The sequence below is a fragment of the Vombatus ursinus genome, unplaced genomic scaffold (assembly GCF_900497805.2).
Source record: "Vombatus ursinus unplaced genomic scaffold, bare-nosed wombat genome assembly UNPS02014841.1, whole genome shotgun sequence".
Classification (NCBI taxonomy): Eukaryota; Metazoa; Chordata; class Mammalia; order Diprotodontia; family Vombatidae; genus Vombatus; species Vombatus ursinus.
In genome coordinates this window covers 38786990-38809923 of record NW_020954619.1, presented here as the reverse complement: position 1 = coordinate 38809923, position 22934 = coordinate 38786990, and the positions used below count along the sequence as shown (strand labels likewise).

Genomic DNA, 22934 nt, shown 5'->3' with positions numbered 1-22934 from the left:
CAATATCTGCTTGTGGTATTATTTCTTTTCTCAAATAGCATTTGATCAACACTCATAAAGTGCCTGGATAAACCAAGTCAACCAGGTATTTTGCCAGGCCTTGAAGATATAAAGACAAAATCAAATGGTCCATGCCCTCAAGGTGCGTGCATTCTATTTGGGGGGGGGGAGGAAACTGTGCACGTGTGTGTATGTGTGTGTATTAGCTGCTGAGGGACAGGGAAAGGCCTCATAGTAGGTGGCACCTAAGCTGCTGACCCTCAAAGGAAATTAGATGTTTTAGGGGGCAGAGTTGAGAAGAGATTGCATTCCAAAATAGGGTTCAGCTTTAGCATAGGCATGGGGTATAAAATGTCATGGGCAAAGGACAACAAGCCGGCTAATTTGGAGAGATTCTAGAATATATACATATACATATATATATATACATATATATAGTGTAACAAATTTTTTGTCTGTAGTATTACAGCAAAACACTTCATTTTTCTAGGAGTCATGTAAAATAAAAGTAACTTTAGACTGCATGATATAGAAAGAATACTGAACTTAGAGACAGGAAGTTTCAAATCACTGCCATACCAGAACCTACCCCAAGTTCATCTCTTGGGTTTAGCTTTGAGTCTTAACCCTTTAGGAAGGAGTAACCGAGAGTCCTCTGGATCAGGGGCAACTTTGTACTTTAGTGGTCAACCTTTCCCTCTCTCCTTTCTCCCCCCAACACGTGCATACATGTAGATTGAATCAACACTAGATCCAGCCTTCTGCAGGCAGAACATGAGGTATGATTCATCCAAACATCTCCCTATAATAACTTTGTCCACATTCAAGGTTTTTTCATTCCTTGGTCAACTCTGTTTACTGCAAACTTGTTTTTGCATCCAAAATTATCAGGTTGAAAAAAACCCCAACAAACTAATGATCTGAATGCTACAGACAAATAACTGCATTTCTGTTTTCTTGTTTCTCCTGCCTTTTTTTTTTTTTTGCCAAGTTTGAAAGCTTTCTCTACATATGCAAGACCACCCAGCATTCAGCTCTTGCTTTTCTTTTCAATCTCATGTATTTGCCCTAGATTGGTCTTGAATCTGAAAAATGGTATGTAGAATCTTAATGGTCTAAAGGATGCCAAGCAGAAGATGTAAAACAAGTTTCCAGACTCATAATTCCTGTGCATAAAATTAATTTTATTATATTTCTGAAGTTCTTTGCCCGTCCTTGCTTGAATCCTTGAAGATTATAAACTTATTCCTCTGGCATCTTTACCTATTGAAGTCCTATTCTGTACTTCAGCCTCAAATGGCACCTTGAGGCTTCCTCTCTTTCTCCCCACCCCCACTGCAACCAGAAGTGTTTTTTCTTTCCTATGAATTCTTATAGCACCCTTTGTACCTCTTGTGCATTTGTCATGTTAAATTTTTTGTTGTAAAGTTGTTGTTTTTCTCCATACATAATGTAATAAACATTGAATTTGGCCCTAGGAAACCTGAGTTCAAATACTGGTTCTAATGGTGAGCAAATCACAACTTATTTGACCTCATTTTCCTCATTGCTAAAGTGGAAATAATTAGATTTGCGCTTGCACTATCACAAGTTGTAATTTTTTTTTACTAAACCTTTAGGTGTTATATGAATGTTATTATTGTTGCTATTATTATCACACTGTAAATTTTCTGAGGGGATGGACAGTGTCTTAGTTATTTTTGTATTTTCTCTAATGACACCAATTATAAGAATAAGTTCATGATGGTTCAATAAATGTTTGTTGAATGAATCATAGCTTTCATATTTTGTATTTTGTCCATTGAATATCTATAATAAAAATTGTTCATAAAAATTTCCCCTCCACTTTTATTTTGTGGTACACAAAGATAAAATGAAGTTATTAAAATCTAAATGGTTGTTTAGGGCTTGCCTTAGGTCATATAAGATGATAATTTTCTGTCAGAATGATGGACAGAATACATGAAAGATATCAGCCTTCCATCTTTCTGCTTTGTAGATGAGGAAAATAAAGCCCAGGTAATTTAAGTAAATAGTCTGTAATTTACTGTTATGCTGCCTTTCTAAGGCAGATTGTGGTATAAGTATGTACCAGTTTTAGAAAACCTGTTACCTCATTTATCTGACATCAGGGAATTACTGTTGTAACTAAGTACATTTTTCCTAGGAATTTTAGCTTTTAGGCACAAAACTTTTTTTTTTTTTTAAATTTAACTATTCTGGATGGAAATCATTATAAAAGAGATTATATACTGACCTCTTTTCTTAAACTCAATGTACTAAACTCCCTTACATTTGGGCCTCTGCCAGAACTCATCTAGGATGTTGAGAAGACCCACTACCAGATTCCACTTTGCCCTCCTTCTTTTGCTTGGGCTGCTTGACTGTTCACACAGCTTGGATGAGATAGAAGTCAACAACTGCATTCATTCCAGTGAGTTGAAGTACCATCAGCTCTTACTATTTGCCCTGTTGCAGCCTCCCTAGGTCATCTGGCCATATCCTGACCCACTCATGTAACCTGAGGACCTCTTGGCCTGGTCTGCTGATTCACTTTTATAAGCCTTTTTTGGTCTTTCCATCTACTTTGCAGCTGAACTTTATTTTATGTGTTCACTTCCCCCAATTAAAGCTTCTTGACAGTAAAACATGTCTGTTTTTTTTTCTTGTTTGTCACCCCAGTGCTTAGCACAGTGATTGGCATGTAATAAGGGATTCATAAATGCTTTCTCATTCATTCATTCATTCATTGTCTTGATTTCTGAGGTTTATAATTGTGAACATATATTTATGTTATATATATAATATACATATTTGTCGTATAGAATATTTGTATCATTTGTAATATAATGAATAAACTATTCTCTTCCTTGTTTCAGTTTGTTGATTTCCAGAGCAATCTCCCTCTTTTCTTGATGATTTTAGCACCTAGATTAGTTTTTTACATCTGCCTCTATCACCCTTTGTCTTTCATATCTATGTTGACAATCCTTCTGGTACATTGACCTCACAGTGACTTTCTGTCTCCTTTCCACTTAAATTAATCGTAATAAGCTTAGCTCTATCCTAGCTGGCATCACTCTGTACTGTGTACCTCTAAGATCTTCTGTTCTTCCACATCTTGGAGTCTCTTACTTTTCCTGAATTCACTTCTGATCCATCAGCCCCTTATTAAGTATCCATTATCTGCTGAGCACTAGAGAGAGTTATAAAGATAGGGGCCAAAATGCCATGTTCTCTGGTCTCATAAATCTTGGCCCTTCAACTCCTACTTATTTTCCCAGTTCCTTAGTTTATCACCCCTGTTCTATTTTTCTGGGATCAGTGGTCAACCATTTCAATGATGTGCTTTCTATTATTCATATATTTGGAAATATTTAGACATCCTAAATTCAACAGGTCCAAAACTGAACTCATTATCTTTCTGCCCAATCTTCCTTTGCTTCCTAACTTCCTTATTACTATTGAGGGTACCACCATCCTCCCAGTCTCTTAGGCTTTAACTTGAGTGTCATCTTGTTCTCACTCTACCACCCCATATCTGGTCAGTTGCTAGGTTCTACCATTTCAAACTACTAAAATCTCTTGTATATGCCTACTTCTCTCCTCCAACATTGCCAGCAAACTGGTTGGTGCAGGCCTTCATCACCTCATGCCTAGAGTATTGCAATAGCTTGTTGGTGGGTTTGCCCATCTCACGTCTTTCACTATTCCAGTCCATCCTCCACTGTACTGCCAAATTGATCTTCCTAAAGTGTAGATCTGACCATGTCACCCTTATTCTCCTATTCAGTAAACTCCGTTGGTTCCTTATTACCTCCAGGATCAAATATAAAATCCTCTGTTGGGCTTTTAAAGCTCATAATAACCTGGCCCCTTCTTACTTTTGCAGTCTTCTTACATTTTACTACTGTGGTCTAGAGAAGTTTAGTGACTTATCCAGGGTCACACAGCTAGTTTCTGAGCTGAGATTTGAGTCCTTATCTTTCTAATTCCAAGCCCAGTCCTTTATCTGCTATATCATGTTGCCTTTCCTTTGACATCCTGTCATTTCTAAGCTCCTAGGTTCTGTTGAGAAAGTAATAAAACCCTACTAATTTTGTCCTTGATAGATTTTTTGCTTCATAAACCTAGCTAGGTTATTGCTGCCCAGTGGGGTTTTTATATATTACTTATCAGCTTCCTATTATCGTCTCCATAGTGTCTTTTCCAGATTTTCTTCTCAAGCTAGCATTTGTATGTCATTTATAGTTTATAGAATGTTTTTACGTATGTTATATTGCTTGATACTTACAACAGTCCACTAATACCAATAGGTTACATTTAGCTACTTTAAGATTAATTAAGCACTTTCTTACAGTAACCTTATTAGCCCCATTTGACAGATGAGAAAATTGAGTCACAGAGAATTTGTGATTTATTCAGTTACATTAACTAATAATAAGTGACAAAGATAAAACTCAGTTCTAGAGTCTCAGATTCTAGATAGTGTTCTTTCTACTTTACTAGTTTCTTCTCTCAAATAATTTCTTCTTTAATGTCTTTTTCTAGTTTCTCTTCCTCCTCCCACCCTTATTCTCCATAGCTCTGTCTTTTTTTTTCCTGTCTTTTCTCTCATGGTTCTCCTAATTTCATTATTAAAATTGTCATCTCCATGTGGATGATTCCCAAATCTACCTCTCTTACTCTCTTCTGTATGACAAACTAACATTTCTATCTATCAGACATCTCCATCTGTATGTCCCATTAAAACTTCAAACTCCATATTTCCTCTTAACTATTCAAACTCTTTCCAGTAAATTGCCTAGCCACATCTGCTCTACCTTCACTGCACATCTAATATCTGTCTCATTCTCTCTTTTCACATAACCACTGCCCTTGCTTAACTCATCACCTCTCATCTAGACTATTAGTGTAAGATCATTTTAATTGGTTGTCTTGCTTCAAGTCCCTCTCACCTTCAATTTGTCTTCTATCTAGTGTCCAAAATTATCTTAGAAAAGCTTAGGTCTGACTCTGTCACTTTTTGACTCAAAAATATTCAGTGGCACCCTGTTACAAATAGCATACAATACAAATTTCTGAAGCTATGCTCCAAAGAGATAAAAAAAAGAGAAATATATTATATGAAATATAACAGAAATATATGTTAAAATATTTATACCAGCTCTTTTTGTGGTGGCAAAGAATTGGAAACAGAGGGAATGCTCATCAATTGGGAAATGGATGAACAAGTTATGGTATATAAATATGATGCTATAAGAAATGATGAAGGAAATGGTTTCATAGAAACCTAGGAAGATTTATATGAACTGATGCAAAGGGAAGTGAATAGAACCAGGATAATGATTTTTACAGTAACAGCAATATAACTGATCAATACAATGATCCACCATAATTTCAAAATGTTCATGTTGAAACATGCTACCTATTTCTAGAGAGAGAACTAATGTACTGAGAGTGCAGATTGAAGCATTTTCTTTTCTTTTTTTTTTTTAAATAAGGCTAATGTGGAAATATGTTTTGCATGACTATACATATTTGTAATTAATTTTGCTTTTCTTGCCTTCTCAATGTATGTGAGAGGGGGAAGAGAGAGGGAGAGAATTTGGAACTGAAAATAAAAGAAAATTGAATTAAAAAAAATAAAGAAATCCCTTATACTGTTATTTAAGCAGCTAGCCAAGGTTGCATAAAGGGGAATGCAGAATTGTTCCCAGCTTTGGTGCAAGGCAGAACAAGGTGGGAAAGAAATCAGAATGGCATAAATATAAAAAAGTTAGGGGAAGCAGAGTCAGACGAGTTTGTGGTTATAAAAGGGCTAGGCCAAAAATCATGATTGGGAAAGATGAAAAAAAAAATTTAAGATAGAAAGTAATTACAGATGCTGACAGTACATGAATATCTGGGGTGGGGTGGGGGAGGGATGGTTTTTCTAGAGTTACTTGAAGCATTTTTTAATTCTTAAAAGACTGATAAATAAAAACATGAATCCAAAAGAAAATCTTTATCCAACAGTGAGTCATTATAGTAAGTCAAAGGAAAAATAGAGTCTGCTGACAAACCAAGAGACATTCCATTAGATCCAGAGAGAATAATTGGTGGTATAGACAACATTGGGTACTCATGTTTCTGATGAAGTGGAAAGATTCCAATGAGGTCAAATTGGTACTCACAAAAGAAAGAAATGTGACATTTTTATGATATTTCACATATAGATATAGATTTGGTTCTATATACATACATATGTACATGTATACATGTATCATACATTCATATATGAAACAATACAATTATAGTCCTATATATAACTTCACATATAATTATATATAACACATATAATTATGAAACATTCTGAATATGATATATACAGGGTGCCCTCAAAGTCTTAGTTCAGCTAGTAAAGCTTTAAATTACACTAAAACTTTGGGACAGCATGTATATTGTATATATGCATATGTAAGTATACATACACATGTGATTATTATACATTCTGGCTAATGATTCCAGTCTTTGATTTATTAGAAGTTTGAGAAATCATCTCTATTCTAATAAGAGTTAAGTTTGTTAGGTTTTTAAAGTAGGTATTTGTTTTGGTTTTGTTTGTATTTTTTTTTTAATAAACATCACTGTAATCGAACAAATAAAAACAAGATTTTTGCGTTTGCTTAATTTAACATAGAAGAGGACATTATCAACTTTCTACACAGTAGAGAAACACTTATAAATACTGATTAGTCAGTCTGTCAGCCAGTAAACATTTATTAAGTGCCTACTATATGTAAGGCACTGTGATAATCTCTAAGGGTACAACGAAAGGCAAAAGACAGTCTCTGCCCTTGAGGAGGTCACAATCTAATGATGAATGTCTTCTATCCAAATGTTTAGCCCTCGTATGCTTAAGGTTGCCAGTCTGAGAGAATTTTGTGTCCATGTAGAATTTTGATATTCACTGAAGACTCAATTTATTAACAAAAGCTTTATTTTACAATTAGATGTAAATCCATTTAAAAGTTACAGCCATTTCCCATTACTACTCAGTTTTAGAGAATCTTGGAACCTATTCCCCCTAAGCTACAGAAAATTTTCTGGTTTAAGATTTCCAAGTACTAATTGCTTTTGAACGAAACAATGATTTTTAGGTCTTTTAAAACTCTGCTTGAGTGTTTATGGTCGTGAGGAATGAAGAACTCTTTGAAATCTGCCCAGGCTCATTTAAGGTGGTGATGAGCATCTTCCCTGTAGATTCAAAGGTGTCTCCAAATTGATGCAAAATGTGAAAACAACTTGAAATTTCTGTAAAAGAGATTTTAAAAAAACTCAACCAGACATTTTCTACAAAGTCTTATTGACTATAATCTAATAGACATATTTTCAGGGGTTAAAAACAACTCCTTTGTGTCAGTACTTGTGAAAAGAAATAGCTATGCTAACAGAATCCTGAAAAATCCTAGAGCTTGCTTACTGATCTTGCCCTCTTTTGAAAAATTTCAATCCTAGTTTGGAAACATGGGCAGGTACTCCCAGAACTTGCTTGAATGTTTACCTGAAGCCAAAAATTGAATGACTTTGATTTTCAAAGAGAAAAAATTTAGACTTTCAGCTTTGAAAAGTGAGAGGGAGGTCCCATCTTATTTTACTAATAAAGGGTTCAATCTTTATAATGTAGTCACATTCTTATTTGCTTAAACTTTAATATTCTCCTGTAGGTGCAGGCATTTGGGAATGCTATTTTCATAACTATAAACATAAATAGGTAAACCCACCAATGTTTTATATCCTTTTCTTTACTATTGGTATGTATGTTTTTCCTTATTTATCTCTTTATCCCATCCCAAATATGTAGGACTAGATTTTTTAGCATTTAGGTTACTTAGCACTACAAGAGTCAGGCAAAAGCAATAATGAAGTCATTGGAATGTTTTGCCTCTGTAAACTTTTTTTTACTTTATTATAAATACTGGCAAATGGTGCTCAATAAATGACTTCATAGTCTTCCTTTATTAAAAAAAAAAGACTATCCTTTAAAGCTTTTCATGATCTGTCTTCAACCTAACTTTCCTTTTTAAAATATTTTTGTTATAAATATATCATTTTATTATGAATACATTTATTAATATTTATTATAAATATGTTCTATTTTATTATGAACTTATCAACATTTCAGTATACAAAGAACATAAAAGATGTTTACAAATGAAATCATGAACTTCTAATAGTACAATTTTAAAAAAATATATACATTGATTTTAATAAGGTAGCAATAAAATTGTTCTGTTTGTGTCCTCAATGAACTTTTTTCTTTCTTCTGAGTACATTAAGAATATTTTTATTGATGCTCATTTCTTTTTTTCTGAATCAAAGATCATATTCACTTTAGTAATTCTTTTCCAACCTAGCCTTTCAGGCTGACTTCATATAGAGCCCTAGAGTCAGGAAGACCTGAGTTCAAATCCCATCTCATACTTACTAGCTTTATGATAAGCAGCAAGTCACTTAACCTATCCGCCTTAGTTTCTTCTCTGTAGATATGGTTAATAATATATGTAGTACCTATCTTAGAGGATTGATGTGAAGTTCAAGTCTGACAATGTATGTAAAGTGCTTTGTAAACTTTGAAGTACCACATAAGTATCAATAGTTGTCATTATACTTATATTTATTCTAACGAAACTAGATCACCAGCTATTTTTCAACACTCCCTTTGATACCTCCTTTCATTCATACAAACTACTCCCTTTGCCTGGAATCTTTATTTTTTTGCCTGTCAAAATGAGAATCTTTCTTCACAGTTCAGCTCAGGTCAATTAAATTCAGATTAAGAAACTTTTAGTATCTGGCATGTTCAAAGCAATGTGTACTGGGGTATTGTGGGATACTGTGGCTACTGGGGATAAAAAGACAAAGATCAGAGTAATTCCTGCCCTTGAGGAGCTTACATTGTACTACGGGGGGATACATGTATCTGCATTTTCTTTGCATAAGTTCATACAGGCCTTCCAAAGCTTCATTAAATTCTTCATATTTATCTTTTCTTATAACTCAATAACATTCCATTTGTTTATGTGGAATGAAGTTTTGTTCAGCCTCATTCCCAAATTGTTGGGTGCCTACTTTGTTTTAAGTTCTTTGTTACAATTGTAGCTATAAATATTTTTGTACATATAGGTCTATACATTGGGGATTGTCTATGTAAAGTATGGAAATGGGAGATAGAATGTCATATGTAAGGAACAGCAAGAAGGTCAATTTCTTTGGATTTAGAAGTATGTGAACGGGAGTAACACATAATAAGACTAAGGTAGGTTGGGGCCAGATTGTCAATGGCTTTACGTGTCAAAGAGGAGTTTTTATCTGATCCTGGAGTTTTATTGAGTAGAGAATGTCATGGTCAACTCTGTGTTTCAGAAATAGAACTTTGATGGATGACTATAGGATAGATTAGAGAAGGGGGAGATGAAGCAAAAAGATTAATTAGGCCATTGCAGTAGTCTGGGAGAAAGGTGGTAGGGCCTGAACTAGGGTGCTGGCCATGTGAGTAGGATGGATGGCTATGGGAGATATTTTGGAGACAGAATTGATAAGACTTGACAACTGATAGGCTATGTGAGGTGAGGGGGCAGTTGAGGATGATTCCAAGGTAGTCAATCAAGGTGACTAGAAGAAGTGTGGTGACTTTGAGAGAAGGAAGAGGGGTGGGTTTGGAGGGAAAGTTAATGACTTCTGTTTTGTATATGTTGAGGTTGTGATGTTTACCAGCAGTTAGAAATATTGGACTGAATATCTAGAGAGACACTGGTTATTTACATCTGCATATTTTCTATGTAAGGATAAACATAAGAGATCACCAAGAGGGAGAAGAGAAAAGGAAAGATAAGGGATAAACCTGCAGGTACTATATGCTTGCTGCCAAGGAGTCTGGAAAAATGAAAATTGAGAAAAGACCATTAGATTTGGCAGTTAAGAGGTCTTTAAGCTGTTAAACTTCAAATGGAGGCTAACATTTTTTGTAGAATCTGGGCATATAAAAAGAAGAGAAATAGTAGTACAATAGCTTAAAGGTATGATCAAGTGAAGGATTTTTAAGGCCTTCTGAGTTTTTCTGCCCATCTACCTTTCCAACTTTATCTCCTACTTAAGCCAATTTGTACTACTCCTTCCCAGATATCCTGTGCCTTCCTACTTCTGTACCTTTGGCTGTGCCTGAAATGTACCTCTTTCTCTTCACCTTCTCCACCCCATCTCTCCCTCTAATACCTGTCTGCGTCTTTATATCGTATAGATCTTTCAAGGCCCAGCTCAAATGCCGCAAATGTAGCGAAAGGATCTTTTGCTTTACTAAAGCTTTTGCAATTGGATTCTTTCAAATTGAAGCTTCTCTTAGGGAATTTTGAAAATGATTTGATTTAGAGGAAAAAAATAATTTTACTCTTTAAGCCTGTGCCTACTGCTTAAAATGAGACATGTCTGTATTCATTCATTCACTGCTGTTGTAGATCAGATCCCACCTAATCAGACGCCATTGTGCTTAGATTCTATGGCCTGTGTCTGATTCTTGTAAGTGCCTGGACTCTCCAAAAATAACCATTAGATTTTTAATATACAGAAGTATTTCACCTACTACAGCTAGTGATCAGATTATACCCCAAAGCAGGAGGATTGCTTCTTTAGTTGTAGAATAACATCTACTGTAGATGTTATTCATGTTCATAAAAGGTTCTAATCTCCTTTGAATTCCACTGTATCTTTTGACTAATAACCCAGAGCGGTAGTCTTTATGGGTAACTCTTGCAGCCTAAAGGCTGCTTCTATTAATTTTACTTCCCTTATCTTTTTATCTTATTTTCTTTTTGCAATTATATTATAGATAATAAATAAGTAGCAGTATCCACTTTGAACTTAAGTTCAAAACTTAGTGATTTATACTTCATATTCTTGGATTTGGAATCAGAAGAGCTTGGTTCTAGTCCAACCTCTGCCATCGACTCAGATAACTTCTCTGATCCTCAGTTTCCCTGTCTATAAACTGGGTAAGTGTGATGGACGCAATGGTTTCTAAAACCCTTCCACCTTCAAAATCATAGGGATTTGATGACTTTCTTTTGTCAGGTTAAATTGACTTAAGATGTATGAAATGAATGATCATGTTAGATATTATATTATGCTTAGAATCATACAATGTTGAAACTAAGAGAGGCCTTTAGGTGAACTAATCCACTCAGTGGATAGAGCACTGGGCCAGAAGTCAGGAAGACCTGTGTTCAAATCTGGCCTCAGACACTTATTAGCTATGTGACCCTGGGCAAGTCGCTTTAGTGTCTGTTTGCCTTAATCTGCTGGAGAAGTAAATGGTAAACCACTCTAGTATCCTTGCCAAGAAAACCTCCTGGACAGTATTGGTGTGCTGTAGTCCACGGGATCATGAAGTTTCAGGCATGACTGAATGATTGAACAATAACAATTTTACAATTTACAGATTTTACTGACAAGAAAATTTGGATTTATATATGTGAAAAAACTTTCCCAAGGCCATGTAGCTAGTTATTGCTAGAGTAGAAACTTAAAAGTTGGTCTTCCAATTACTAGTCCAAAGCTTTTCTACTGTACAGTACCATATTATAGAATTCAATGGATCAATCAATAAATATTTATTAAGTGCCAACTATGTGCCAGGCACTATATTCAACTAAACATTTATTCAGTGTCTGCTGTGTACTAGGGTCCAGAAAGATATGAAGTTTAGGTTGGACAAGGTCCCTGCCTTCTTTAAACTTACGGTTTATAAAACAAATGAGGAAATCAAAGCTCAGAGAGGTTAAATAACTCCTGTGAGTTTATACAATTGTTTGTCCTTCATTCTTGAAGAGGACTATGAAATTGGGAAGGTGATGCCATGATTAGCAAGTGAATTGGATTTAAATTGGGCAGGACTGTGCAAAGTCAACAGCCTCACTCTCTCCTCTACAGACATCTGGGTCCAGTGGTAAGATATAGATCAGGACGACTGGAGATGGCTGCAGTTGTACAATTAATTGGCAGAAGATGGAAAGGAACCCAATGCATCTGTCTCTTAAAACCAGTATTCTTTCTCCTCTACTGCTTCTGTGGATGAAGGGTAGGGTAGGAGCCAGGATCCTGGCCTCAGAGAACTTGTAATATTATCTGGCTAAAATTGAGGGACATTTAGTCAGAAGATTTAAATGCATACCAATTTAAATAGTGAAACAAGAATTCTTATACCCTGAGTAGAAAAAAAGATAACCTCTCATTTTGTGGTATACTGCTGCAGAATTTTGCAGTGTCGTTAGTCTTATTTTCTTGACTTCGATATTTAATCTTTAGCAGTTAGTCACACACATCAAAAGTATCTAATCTCTGCTCCTGATTGGTGATATTTTAAAATTCTTTCAGTGTCCTAATCATTAGACTAAAATAGCCAGTGACATGTAGTGGAAAAAGCACTGGAGGACTTGAAGCATGGCCTGAGTTTGAATTCCATATCTGACACTTAACCCTGAGAAAGTCACATCTGTCTTTCACCTTCGGCTTCCTTATGTCTAAAATAAGGATCATAATACTCCTAGTACATACACAGGTTGGTGCGAGGCTCAAATGAGCTAATGTGTGTTCAGTACTTAATAAGCCTTAAAGAATTACATGGGAAGGAAATAAACATTTCTACAGCACCTATGTGCCAGATGCTTTACAAATAACTCATTTAGTCTTTCAACATTCCTGAGAAGTAGGTGCTGTTATTAGCCACATTTTGCAGTTGAGGAAACTGAGGCACACAAAGGTTAAGTGATTTACCCAGGGTCACACAATTAGTGAGTTTCTGAGGCTGGGTTTGAACTCAGGTCTTTCTGACTCTAGGACCAGCGCTCTATCCATTGTGCCAACTAGTTATGTAGTATGGCATACTCTTCTGGATTATTAAAATAACTTTTTCACCAGTTTTTCTGTCAGAAGTCTACCTGGCAGTATTGTATAGCATGTAAAGAAGTGGACTTAGCATGTAGACACATGGGCTGAAATTCTGCCTGATCATGGACTAGTCACCTTAGCCTTTCAGAGCTTTAGTTTTGTTATTGGTAAAATAGGGGTAATAATACCTGTAAGAGAGGCAGCATGGCGTAGTGGGTAAACAGCCAGGCTTTGGGGTCAGAAACATCCAGATTTGACACATACTAGCTGTGTACCTCGGGCAAGTCACTTAACATGATTTAATGCGTAGTTCAGCTCACGTCATTCCATTTTTCAAAAACTTCAATTGGCTCCTCTTATCCAGTACATTAGTGTCTTTAGCATGACAGTTACTCTGCAACTCTAGTCTATTCTTTTGCCCTAATTTCATGTGCCTTCCCTTGCTGTATTCTACCTCCAAGATGAAATAGACTATTTAATAATCTTATGAGTGTAATCCATACTTTCTTGTCTTCAAGACTTTCTTATCTTCATTCTTATATCCTGAAAGCCCTCTGATTTCCAACTTTCTCCCTTCCTCCCCCCATCATCACAATTTGAAAGCCTTTGTTGTTGTTGTTCAATAGTGTCCTACTCTTCCTGACCTCATCGATCATAGCATGCCAGGCCCTTCTATCCTCCCTATCTCCCAAAGTCTGTCCAAGCTTATGTACATTGCTTCCATGACATTATCTGTCCATCTCATCATCTGTTGTCCCCTTCTCTTTTTTTCAATCTTTCCCCAATATCACGGTCTTTCCCAATGAATCCTATATTTTCATTGTGACCAAGATATTTAAGCCTCAACCTCAGTATTTGTCCTTCCAAAGAAGAGCCTGAATTAATTTCTTTAAGTATTAACTGATATGATCTCTTTGCTGTCCAAGAGGCTCTTAAAAGTCTTCTCCAGTACCACAGTTCCAAAATGTCTATTCTGCAGCACTTCAGCTTTCCTTATAGTCCAACTCTCATAGCCATACATTACTACTGGAAAAACCATAACTTTGACTATATGGAGCTCTGTCCATCACCTATGCTGTCCAGATTTGCTGTAGGTTTCCTTCCAAGGAGCAAGCATCTTTTAGTTTCATGGAAGCAGTCACTGTTTGCAGTGATCTTTGAGCCCAAGAATATAAAATCTGACCGTGCTTCCATTTTTTTCTCCCTCTATTTGCAAGGAAGTGATGGGCCCACTTGCCATAATCTAAGTTTTTTTGATATTAAGCTTCAGGCCAGTAGAGGCACATAGTAGATACTTAATAAAGGCTTGTTTCCTTCCACCAAGTTCTGTCAATTCTACGTACAGAACGTCTCTCATATCCTCCCCTTCCTCTCTATTCCCACTGTTATCATCATACAGCAGACCATCCTCACCATCCACCCGGACAATTGCATTTGCCTTCTAATCAGTCTTCTTTCCTCCAACTTCTTCCTTCCTTGTCCTGCTCCCCTAATTTATTCTTTGTTTTGTTTCTAGCCCTTACCCTCATGCATAAATCTGATCATGTTACTCCTCTATTCTAAAATCTTCAGTGACTGCTGAGCAAAGTTTGTGCTGTAAGATGCTTAAGGCTCTTCACAGTCTGGTATGACCTTGCCTTTCTAGCCTCACATCTTATTTCATCCGGTCCAGTCTCCAGCTCCTTTCCCTTAAACACATCCTATGTTTTCTTATTTCTCTGCCTTGGCTCAACCTTTTCATACTTTGTCCTTATATTCCTTGTGTCCTTTAAAGTAGAAGTTCTTAAGCTGGGCTTCATGAACTCATTTTAAAATCTTTTGATAGTCCTTTCAATGGGCAGCTAGGAGGCACAGTGTATAGGGTGCTGGGCCTGGAATCTGGAAGATTCATCTTCCAGAGTTCAAATCTGGCCTCAGACACTTATTAGGTGTGTGACCCTGGGAAAGTCATTTAACCCTGTTTACTTCAATTCTTTATCTGTAAAATGAGCTAGAGAAGGATTTGGCAAACATTTCAGTGTCTTTACTAAGAAAACCCCAAATGGGGTCATGAAGAGTCAGACACGACTGAAAAGACAACTCAACAATTCTTTCAGTATAATGTGTTTCCTTTGTAATACTATATATTTTGTTTTATGTGATTGAAAAAATTATTCTAAAAAAGAAGTGGGTTCATAATTTTCATCAGATTGCCAAAGTTGTCCATGATGCAAAAAGGGTTAAAACCTCCTGCTTTAAAGCCTTAATAAAATGCTACTTACTCCATGAAGTCTTTCCCAATGCCCTTGTGGAAAACTTCCACTTTTGGACCTCATTCACCACTTGTTTTGCAACTTTCTAACAAATTGATCTCATATTTTTGTGTTTTATGGTTGTCTGTGTGTTTTCTTTTCCTTTTTTGGTAGATTATAAGCTCCATAACAATTTGTCTTGTGAAACTTTGTATCTTCCCTAGGTGTATTCTGCATGTAGTAAGTACTTAATAAGTATTTATTGAATTGTTTTGAATATCCCTTGGCATTAGTGGGGCCATTGGCTTCTGTTCACTCCCTTCTTTACCCAAACATTGTTTGTATTTTATTTAGTGAATTAACTGATTTGTGACAAGTGTCTATCTTAGAATGATAAACTCTTAGGACTGGAGGTGATCTTAGAAATTGAGTCCAAATACCTTACTTTAGAGATGAGGAAACAGACACAATGAAATAAAGTCACTTGTCCAAGTTCATACAACTAACTACTTGGAAAGCCACAACTCAAAACCAGACCTACCAATGCTTATCTGTGTGTTTTCCTTGTTGATATTCAATTTATTGACCAACATTGCTTCTTAATGTATGACTATGTATGATTCATCAAATGTAGAGAGAAGTATTCTCTTCTCGAGTCTGAATGCTCTGTGTCACTGGAAACTTTTTTTTTCTGAAAATTTGTACAAAAAGGAAGGAATTTACTTGTTCGTTCGATAGCTTTTGTCAGATATAATGTTCATATTTATACAGACATTCAACAAACGTAGTTTTCTTCCTTCTTAACATAGCCTAAAAAAAAATTCCATAACTTGTTTGATAACTGTTCTATGTGAGTTTTCATTCAGATATTTGTACTAAAATGAGAATCCTCAGACTTCTTAGACTGCCAGTGGGCTTGCCTTCTTTCAAGTCTCTCTCCTTCATTCTGTAGTAAATCTGTCCTTCATTCAGGCAGTAAAGTGATTTTCCTAAGACAAAAGTCTAACATCACCTCCCCTACTCATTAAACTCCAGTGACTTCCTGCTGCCTCCAGGAACAAATACCAGGTGCTCTGTTTGCCATTTAAAACCTTTCATGACCTTGGCCCCTCCTATCTTTCCAGTCTTCATACATCTTACTCCTTAATGTGTACTTTTTGATCCAGTGACATTGGCCTCCTGGCTGTTCCCCTAACAAGACATTCCATCTCTCAGCTCTAGGCATTTTTTTTTGTCTATCTCCTCATACCTGGAATGCTCTCCTTCCTCTACTCCAACTATTGATGTCCCTGGCTTCCTTTAAGTTCCAGCACGAATTCCACCTTCCAAAATTTCTTTCCCCATTGGCTCTTAATTCCAGTCCCTTCCCTCTATTAATTATTTTTTATTTATCCTTTATATAGCTTGCTCTGTGTGTGTGTGTGTGTGTGTGTGTGTGTGTGTGTGTAGTGCCTGGCACATAGTAGGTGCTTAATAAATGTTTATTGATAAAACTTAGTTGCATGCATGCTCATTTCATTATTCTTTATTTGTTATTTGTTTGCATTGACTTTCATCTGTTACTGAATATTTGGTGAGTTTCTGAAAATAGCTGCCTTAACTCCTTGAACCTATGGAATACTTACTACTTTCTCAACAGCTTTTATAGCCATAGGGATTTTTTGGATCACTAATATCAAAGGTATATGCTGAACATACAGTAAATGGGTGATGTGGTTAATATCAAGGTTATTTATAATTTTCTGTCTACTAATGAGGAGCAGATCTAATCAGAGTTTCTTTTGTCTTTTCAATTTTTATTCAGGGACTTTAGAAATTTGACAAGCAAAGGTCAAGTAACTTCTTAAAAGGAGCTTTTATGGAATCTGAACAAATTGTATACTCATATATGTTTTTTTATCCCCTGTTTTATTAAGTTTACTTAAGATGTGGCAAATTGAACAAGATTACAAATTTGATTTGATGTTTGCAGCATTAGGAACTCATTTTAACTCACTAATGCATGTCTATTAGTAACTGGAGGATTTCCCAGAGTGTCCAGTCAGGGTCACTTCAACCTCGCAATAATAATACTAATAATACTAATAATACTAATAATACTAATATCGCATTTACCAGCATTTGCCTCACAAATATCTTATAGGATAGGTAGCTCAAACATTATTTCCATTTTACAAATGACGAAGTTGAGGTTCAGAGAAATAAACATAATGTACCCAGATCATACATTCAGTAAATATTAGAGTAGGGGCTTGAGTCCAGGTCTTTTACTTCAACATTGCTTCTGGTAGGTTTGAGGGGTAAGGTGTCATAAGATTTCAAGGACTTTATGCCAAAATTGTTATGAAAATTCAAAGATTAAATATAGTTATGGGTGCCATGGAAGACCAAAACCATCATAAAACATTTTCATCCTACTTATTACAGCTTACTTTTAAATTCCAGGAGCTCTGGCCACAACTTCCAAAAATATGGGGACTCTGGGTTGTTATTGAGATTATGTGAACATTTAATCAGTGAGGTTGGAGGTAGGAAGACAGGGGAGGTCCCTACTGTGCCCCTACTGTTCCTTTTCCCTTCTGAACCCCCCAAGAAAAGCCATACTGGAAGCTTACACATAATGACAGCCTGGGTCCATTGGCCCTACAAAACAGTGGGTTAAATTAATCATGTTCACTTTATATATATCCAGATGGACAAATAGGAATATGTAATAAGTATGTATTACATACATATCTATGTATGTATATATATGCGTGTAGTGTATACCTCTAAAGCAGTAGTTCTTAACTTGAGGTCCATGAACTTGTTTTGAAATTTTTTTTGACAAATATATTTACTATATTTCAGGATAAATGGTTTCCTTTGTGATTTTACTTGATGCATTTATTAAAAACTTTATTCTGAAAAGGAGTCTATAGGTTTTACCAGACCAAATATCATAGGTCCAAGATACAAAAAAGGTTAAGAACTCCTGTTCTAAAGGTGTTCGATCAGAATTGTTTTAATTTCAGGAGATTATTGATAATTTTAAGTGTGTTCTTTCTTTATTATTTATATAATATAGCACTTTAGTTTGGTGCTTCACAGTTTTTCTATTAAGTGCACCACCATCCTTATAGTTACTTGGGTTCAAAACCTCAGAGTCATTATTGCCAAGGGCCAAGCTGAATAGCCCTTCCCCTACTACCACAGCCCCATTCCCAGAGCATACAGGAATCTCCCCTTCCCCCTAGCCTTCCTGCCAAAGTCCCTTTCCCCCTTTTTCTCCTGGCTGTGGGGTGAATGTGCCACACATAACGTAATGAACAGTCATCAACACAGTCGTTCAAGTAAGATGGAGGAATACTAGGCCTTAATATCTGCCCTGCCATTAAACAATCTGGACATGTACACGTTACCATCTACCTTGCTGCTATATCCTAAGGACCCCTTGCCTTCCACACCCTACCTGGATCTGTTGTCTCCCCCAATTAGAGTATGAGCTCCTCAGTAGCAGGAAGTTTCTCATTTTTGTATTTGTACTCATGACCTTAACATAATGCTTGGCACGTAGTAAGTGCTTATTAAAAAATTTTTTTTGGCTCACTTATTCATGGAAAGCATAGTCACTGGTTTCAAGTTATTTACGATCCAATGCTGCATGTAGATTATTTTTTGTAATGGACTTATTTTCTTTGCATTTTTAGTTTGGGAGGTTGAGGTTATTTGGTTATTTCAAGGCAATCTCCATTTCTCTCTTTCAATTTATGAAGAAGTATAATTGACAGTAATCCTCAAAGGGAGTGGAGGGCATTAGATTGACTGCTCTGAAGTGGAATGTAATTGTTAACATAGGGATATGTTGGTTGCTTAAGGTTGGGAATGGGAGAAACAAATGAAAAGAATAGTTTGGATTCCTGACTAGAGCCGAAGTGAGTAGGAGGGTAGTGCCAGGTGAGAGACGTCATATGGCCAGGATACATAGAGAGTTGGACTTGGAATCCAAAGGAGGTTGTTTAGGTTGGATAGCAGGATGACTTCTTTGAAGAAATGATAGTAATTAGTGGGTTAAAAAGGTAACTTAGTAGCATTTTGACCTGATTGAAAAGCAAAGTCAGAGGGGCTAGAGAGGTTGATGAAGACACAGATATGTGTGCATATATATGTGTTTATATGTGTGTATATAAATGATGTATATGAATAACTGACTAGTGAGCCAAATTCTTCTAGGTAATAATGTGTACGGTGTAAGAATTTGGTTCAATATTTATCTCAGCAGCTAGGTGACCTGGTGGAGAGAGTACTGGATGTGGAGTCAGGAAGAGCTGGGTTAAATTCTGCCTTGAATAATGCACTAATTGTATGACCCTGGGCAAGTCTCTTGACCTCTGTCACTCTCAGTTTCCTCATATTTAAAATTAAAATAGTATCACCTACCAAACAGGGGATTAAACAAGTTAATCTATGTCAAACCCTTTATAAGCCTTAAAGCAATATATAAACGTTAGCTACCAAGTATTACTATAAACTTTATTTGCACTTGGGAACAGTACCTGGCCACCTGTGATTTCTCTCATATGAAAGCTATTTTTTTTTTCTAAAAGTTTCTACCCAATGCTCTCTGTTGTTTTGCATTCTGGTGTGAGTTCTTACTCATTTGGGGTGACAACCACAATTCAGTTCTCACAGTGTTCTATTACTTTTCAGATTGGAAGTTTATAATTTGACCTTTAATTAAGATAGAGTATAAGCTCTGCTTTTTTGGGGAAATAATGTTTTATGTATTTGCTTTGTTTTTGGGCATTTCATAATAAGCCAATCTCTTTCTCAGTTACTGTGACACTTTTTTTTCTGCCTTAGTCAAATCTCTTTGAGTTAGCAGACACACCTGCAATCAAAGTTGTCTAATTGAAATTCACAAATGACCAAACTCTATTTCTGATATAGACAGAAGTCATGGTAACCTGTTTTCTGAGTTAAAATGGGAACATTAGTATCAGAAAGTCACAAGTTGCTATTGCTATTCCTAAGCATCTATTCTGTCATCACTACTATGTAAGATTTAATTAGGTGTGTACTTACCAAATAGCTTTAGAACTTAGTGCTACTGTGTTATTAGATAGATAGGTATGGTTTCTTGAAGTCAAGAAATGTGTAATGTTCTATACTTCATAATTCATGGCACAGTGCTTTTCAAATAGTTAAACATCACTTGGTTGGTTGGTTGGTTGGTTGGTTGGTTAGTTAGTTGAAATTAGATAATTACATTTCAAAAGTGAAAAGTCGAGACAGCTTTTTGAAACTAGAAAATGAATACTTGTCCTTTTAAAATGTTCTTCTTTTGGGGTTTTAATGAGTTCTTTGTCCAAAATTTTCAGTTTTATTTGTGAAGTTGTTACTTAGTCTTCCAGTGACATAAAACTTTTATTTTCTGCCATCAGTGTTGGTAGATGTAATGCTTTTCATTCATACGTGATTGTTTTCTGATGAAATTCTAATGAATGCAAATACTTTTCAGAATTTTGCTTTCAGAATTACAAACAGAATTTTATCAAAATAATATGGATTTTTAAAAATGGTGAATTACAGTGACAGCTATTCCACATATGCTACTAGTTTAATTAATTAATTAAATAAATAAAACTAATAAAACTACTGAAAAAAGCATGTTTTCAGAAGTTGGACTTAGCCTTAGTAGTAGTACCTAAACACTTTATGATGGTGTTTTCAGACTTTTGTTTTCCCCTTTATTTGAAGAATTGCCTAGGAAGAGGAGAAGAAAATCGATTTTGAGGAAATTAAATTTTCATCTGTAGTAAAATGTTGGTTTTTAAAACAAGGAAAGTGACTTAAATGCATGCTGATCATGAGTTGTGCAGTGAACTGATTTCTGACTTAAGATGTGTGTCTCTCTCTGTTCTCTGTTGCTGCATGCCACTTATTATGAAATTTTAAATATTTTAAAGTGCAGATGTGAGCTGCTTCTGGATTTGTGTAAATGTTGATGCATTGTATACTGAATGTGTGCCAGGTACCATGCTCTGTTGACATTATCCTCTTTTGCTTAGCTTCAGACAGTAAAGTCGTGACATGTGCGGCTGTGTGGAGGATGCCGAAGGAATTGGAATCAGGCAGTCACGAATCCCCTGATGATTCATCAAGCACCACTCAGACCCTGGAGCTACTCTGTCACCTTGACAACACAGCCCATGGCAACATGGCCTGGTAGGATTCTGCATATTTTATATACTCAGAACAAGCCTGAAGGATAGACCAGAGCTCTTAGTTTGTACAGATTTATATTGCAGAAGCTATATTACACACTTAAAAACTATTCTTTTTTTCAAAAAAAGGTACAAATTGATTTTTTTGGTCCCAAATGTTTTGTCTATTAGAAACATTTATGTGTAGCCCTGCCACATGCACAGCTGAACAGTGTGTCTCCTGTCCTTCTGTGCTTTTTTACTTTCATATAAAAATCAGTGTTGCACATGGCTACTTGACTTAATAAAAAAAGTCAGTCATTGAATAGTACATCATTTTTATATTTCTCTTTAGCTTCATAAATACCTTTTATTTCAGATATTTTAGGCATAAAATTTTAATTTTTTGTTTCAGGTTAAAGTTCATAATTTTTTATCCAATATGGAATTCTATGTGTATGTATGTATGTACATATACATACATATTTGTATACAGATAAATGTATATTTATATAGCATGTCTCACAAATACTCCATGCCTTTGTAGTCACATTTATCTCTCCCATCTGATGTTTGAAATGGAAGTAATTCGTTGTACATTTACTAGCCAGTTGCTTTGTAGATCTACAGCATAGGATTTTACCATAGTCACAACACCCAATCCACCACCTTAGAGCAGTTATTACCTAATATCTGGTAAGTACTAGCAACAAAAATACATAGGAATGAGGGAAGAGCTGGAAATCCTTTTTAGACTATAGAATTACACATGATCTCAGAATCAGATAGGCAGATCCTAAGTAATTAATGGGCCTCATATTGGGGAGAGGTAAGAGAGAGACTGTAGTGTGGATTTGTATTCAAAAACATAAAAACAATGGTCCTTTTTGTATATAGAGTTTAAAAAAATTGATCATATTCCCTTTTGTGTATAATCATATTTTCATAATAAACTTTCAAATATCAGCATGGTGAAGTGGACCTTTTCCTGGGGATTTTCCAAAGCAGTGACTAAATCCAATGGTAATTTACATGTGGCTTTGAAATGCAATTTGTTTTATTTTGTAGTAGTTTTACTTTTTCATTGTTTTGTTGCTTTTGGGTCATTTACTTATATTTGCTGAGGAAGTTCAGTATACAAAGAATATGAAAATTAGTTTATAATTCCTGAGGTGCTCACCCACCAGTGGTTGGAGAGACAGATCAGAAACCTGGTAATTAACAAAGGGGAACTAACATGGGATTACAAATTTTTGGTGGCTAATCCTCCAATGGAAAGTTACTATACTTTGAGTGACTTTTCATCTTAGAGAAGATTAAAAATAATAAGCAGTATCCTTAGACATAAAAACAATCATAATCCCTTCCCCTGGGGTTTATGTGCCTTTGATTAATATCTCTCTCAAAAGCCACCACTTCATCAAAGACTCACTGCACTTAAAGATGTAACATTTTGGTAGCATCCACAGATGGAATTAAACAAATTCAAACTGGGAAGGTTTGGGGCATTACATTTAAAAATCTATCTATCTATCTATCTATCTATCTATCTATCTATCTATCTATCTATCTATCTATCTATCTATCTATCTAT

At 35.6% G+C, this 22934-nt stretch overlaps 1 protein-coding gene across 2 annotated transcripts in view; it reads left to right on the top strand.

The window, feature by feature from the left end:
• The window catches only part of EIPR1 (EARP complex and GARP complex interacting protein 1), a 202336-nt gene that overhangs the window by 112765 nt on the left and 66637 nt on the right, over positions 1-22934 (top strand). For both annotated transcript variants that reach the window (XM_027840228.1, XM_027840229.1), the window contains one exon: positions 21206-21362. In XM_027840228.1, coding sequence (XP_027696029.1) covers positions 21206-21362 — 157 coding nt within the window. The remainder of the gene's footprint in view (positions 1-21205; positions 21363-22934) is intronic.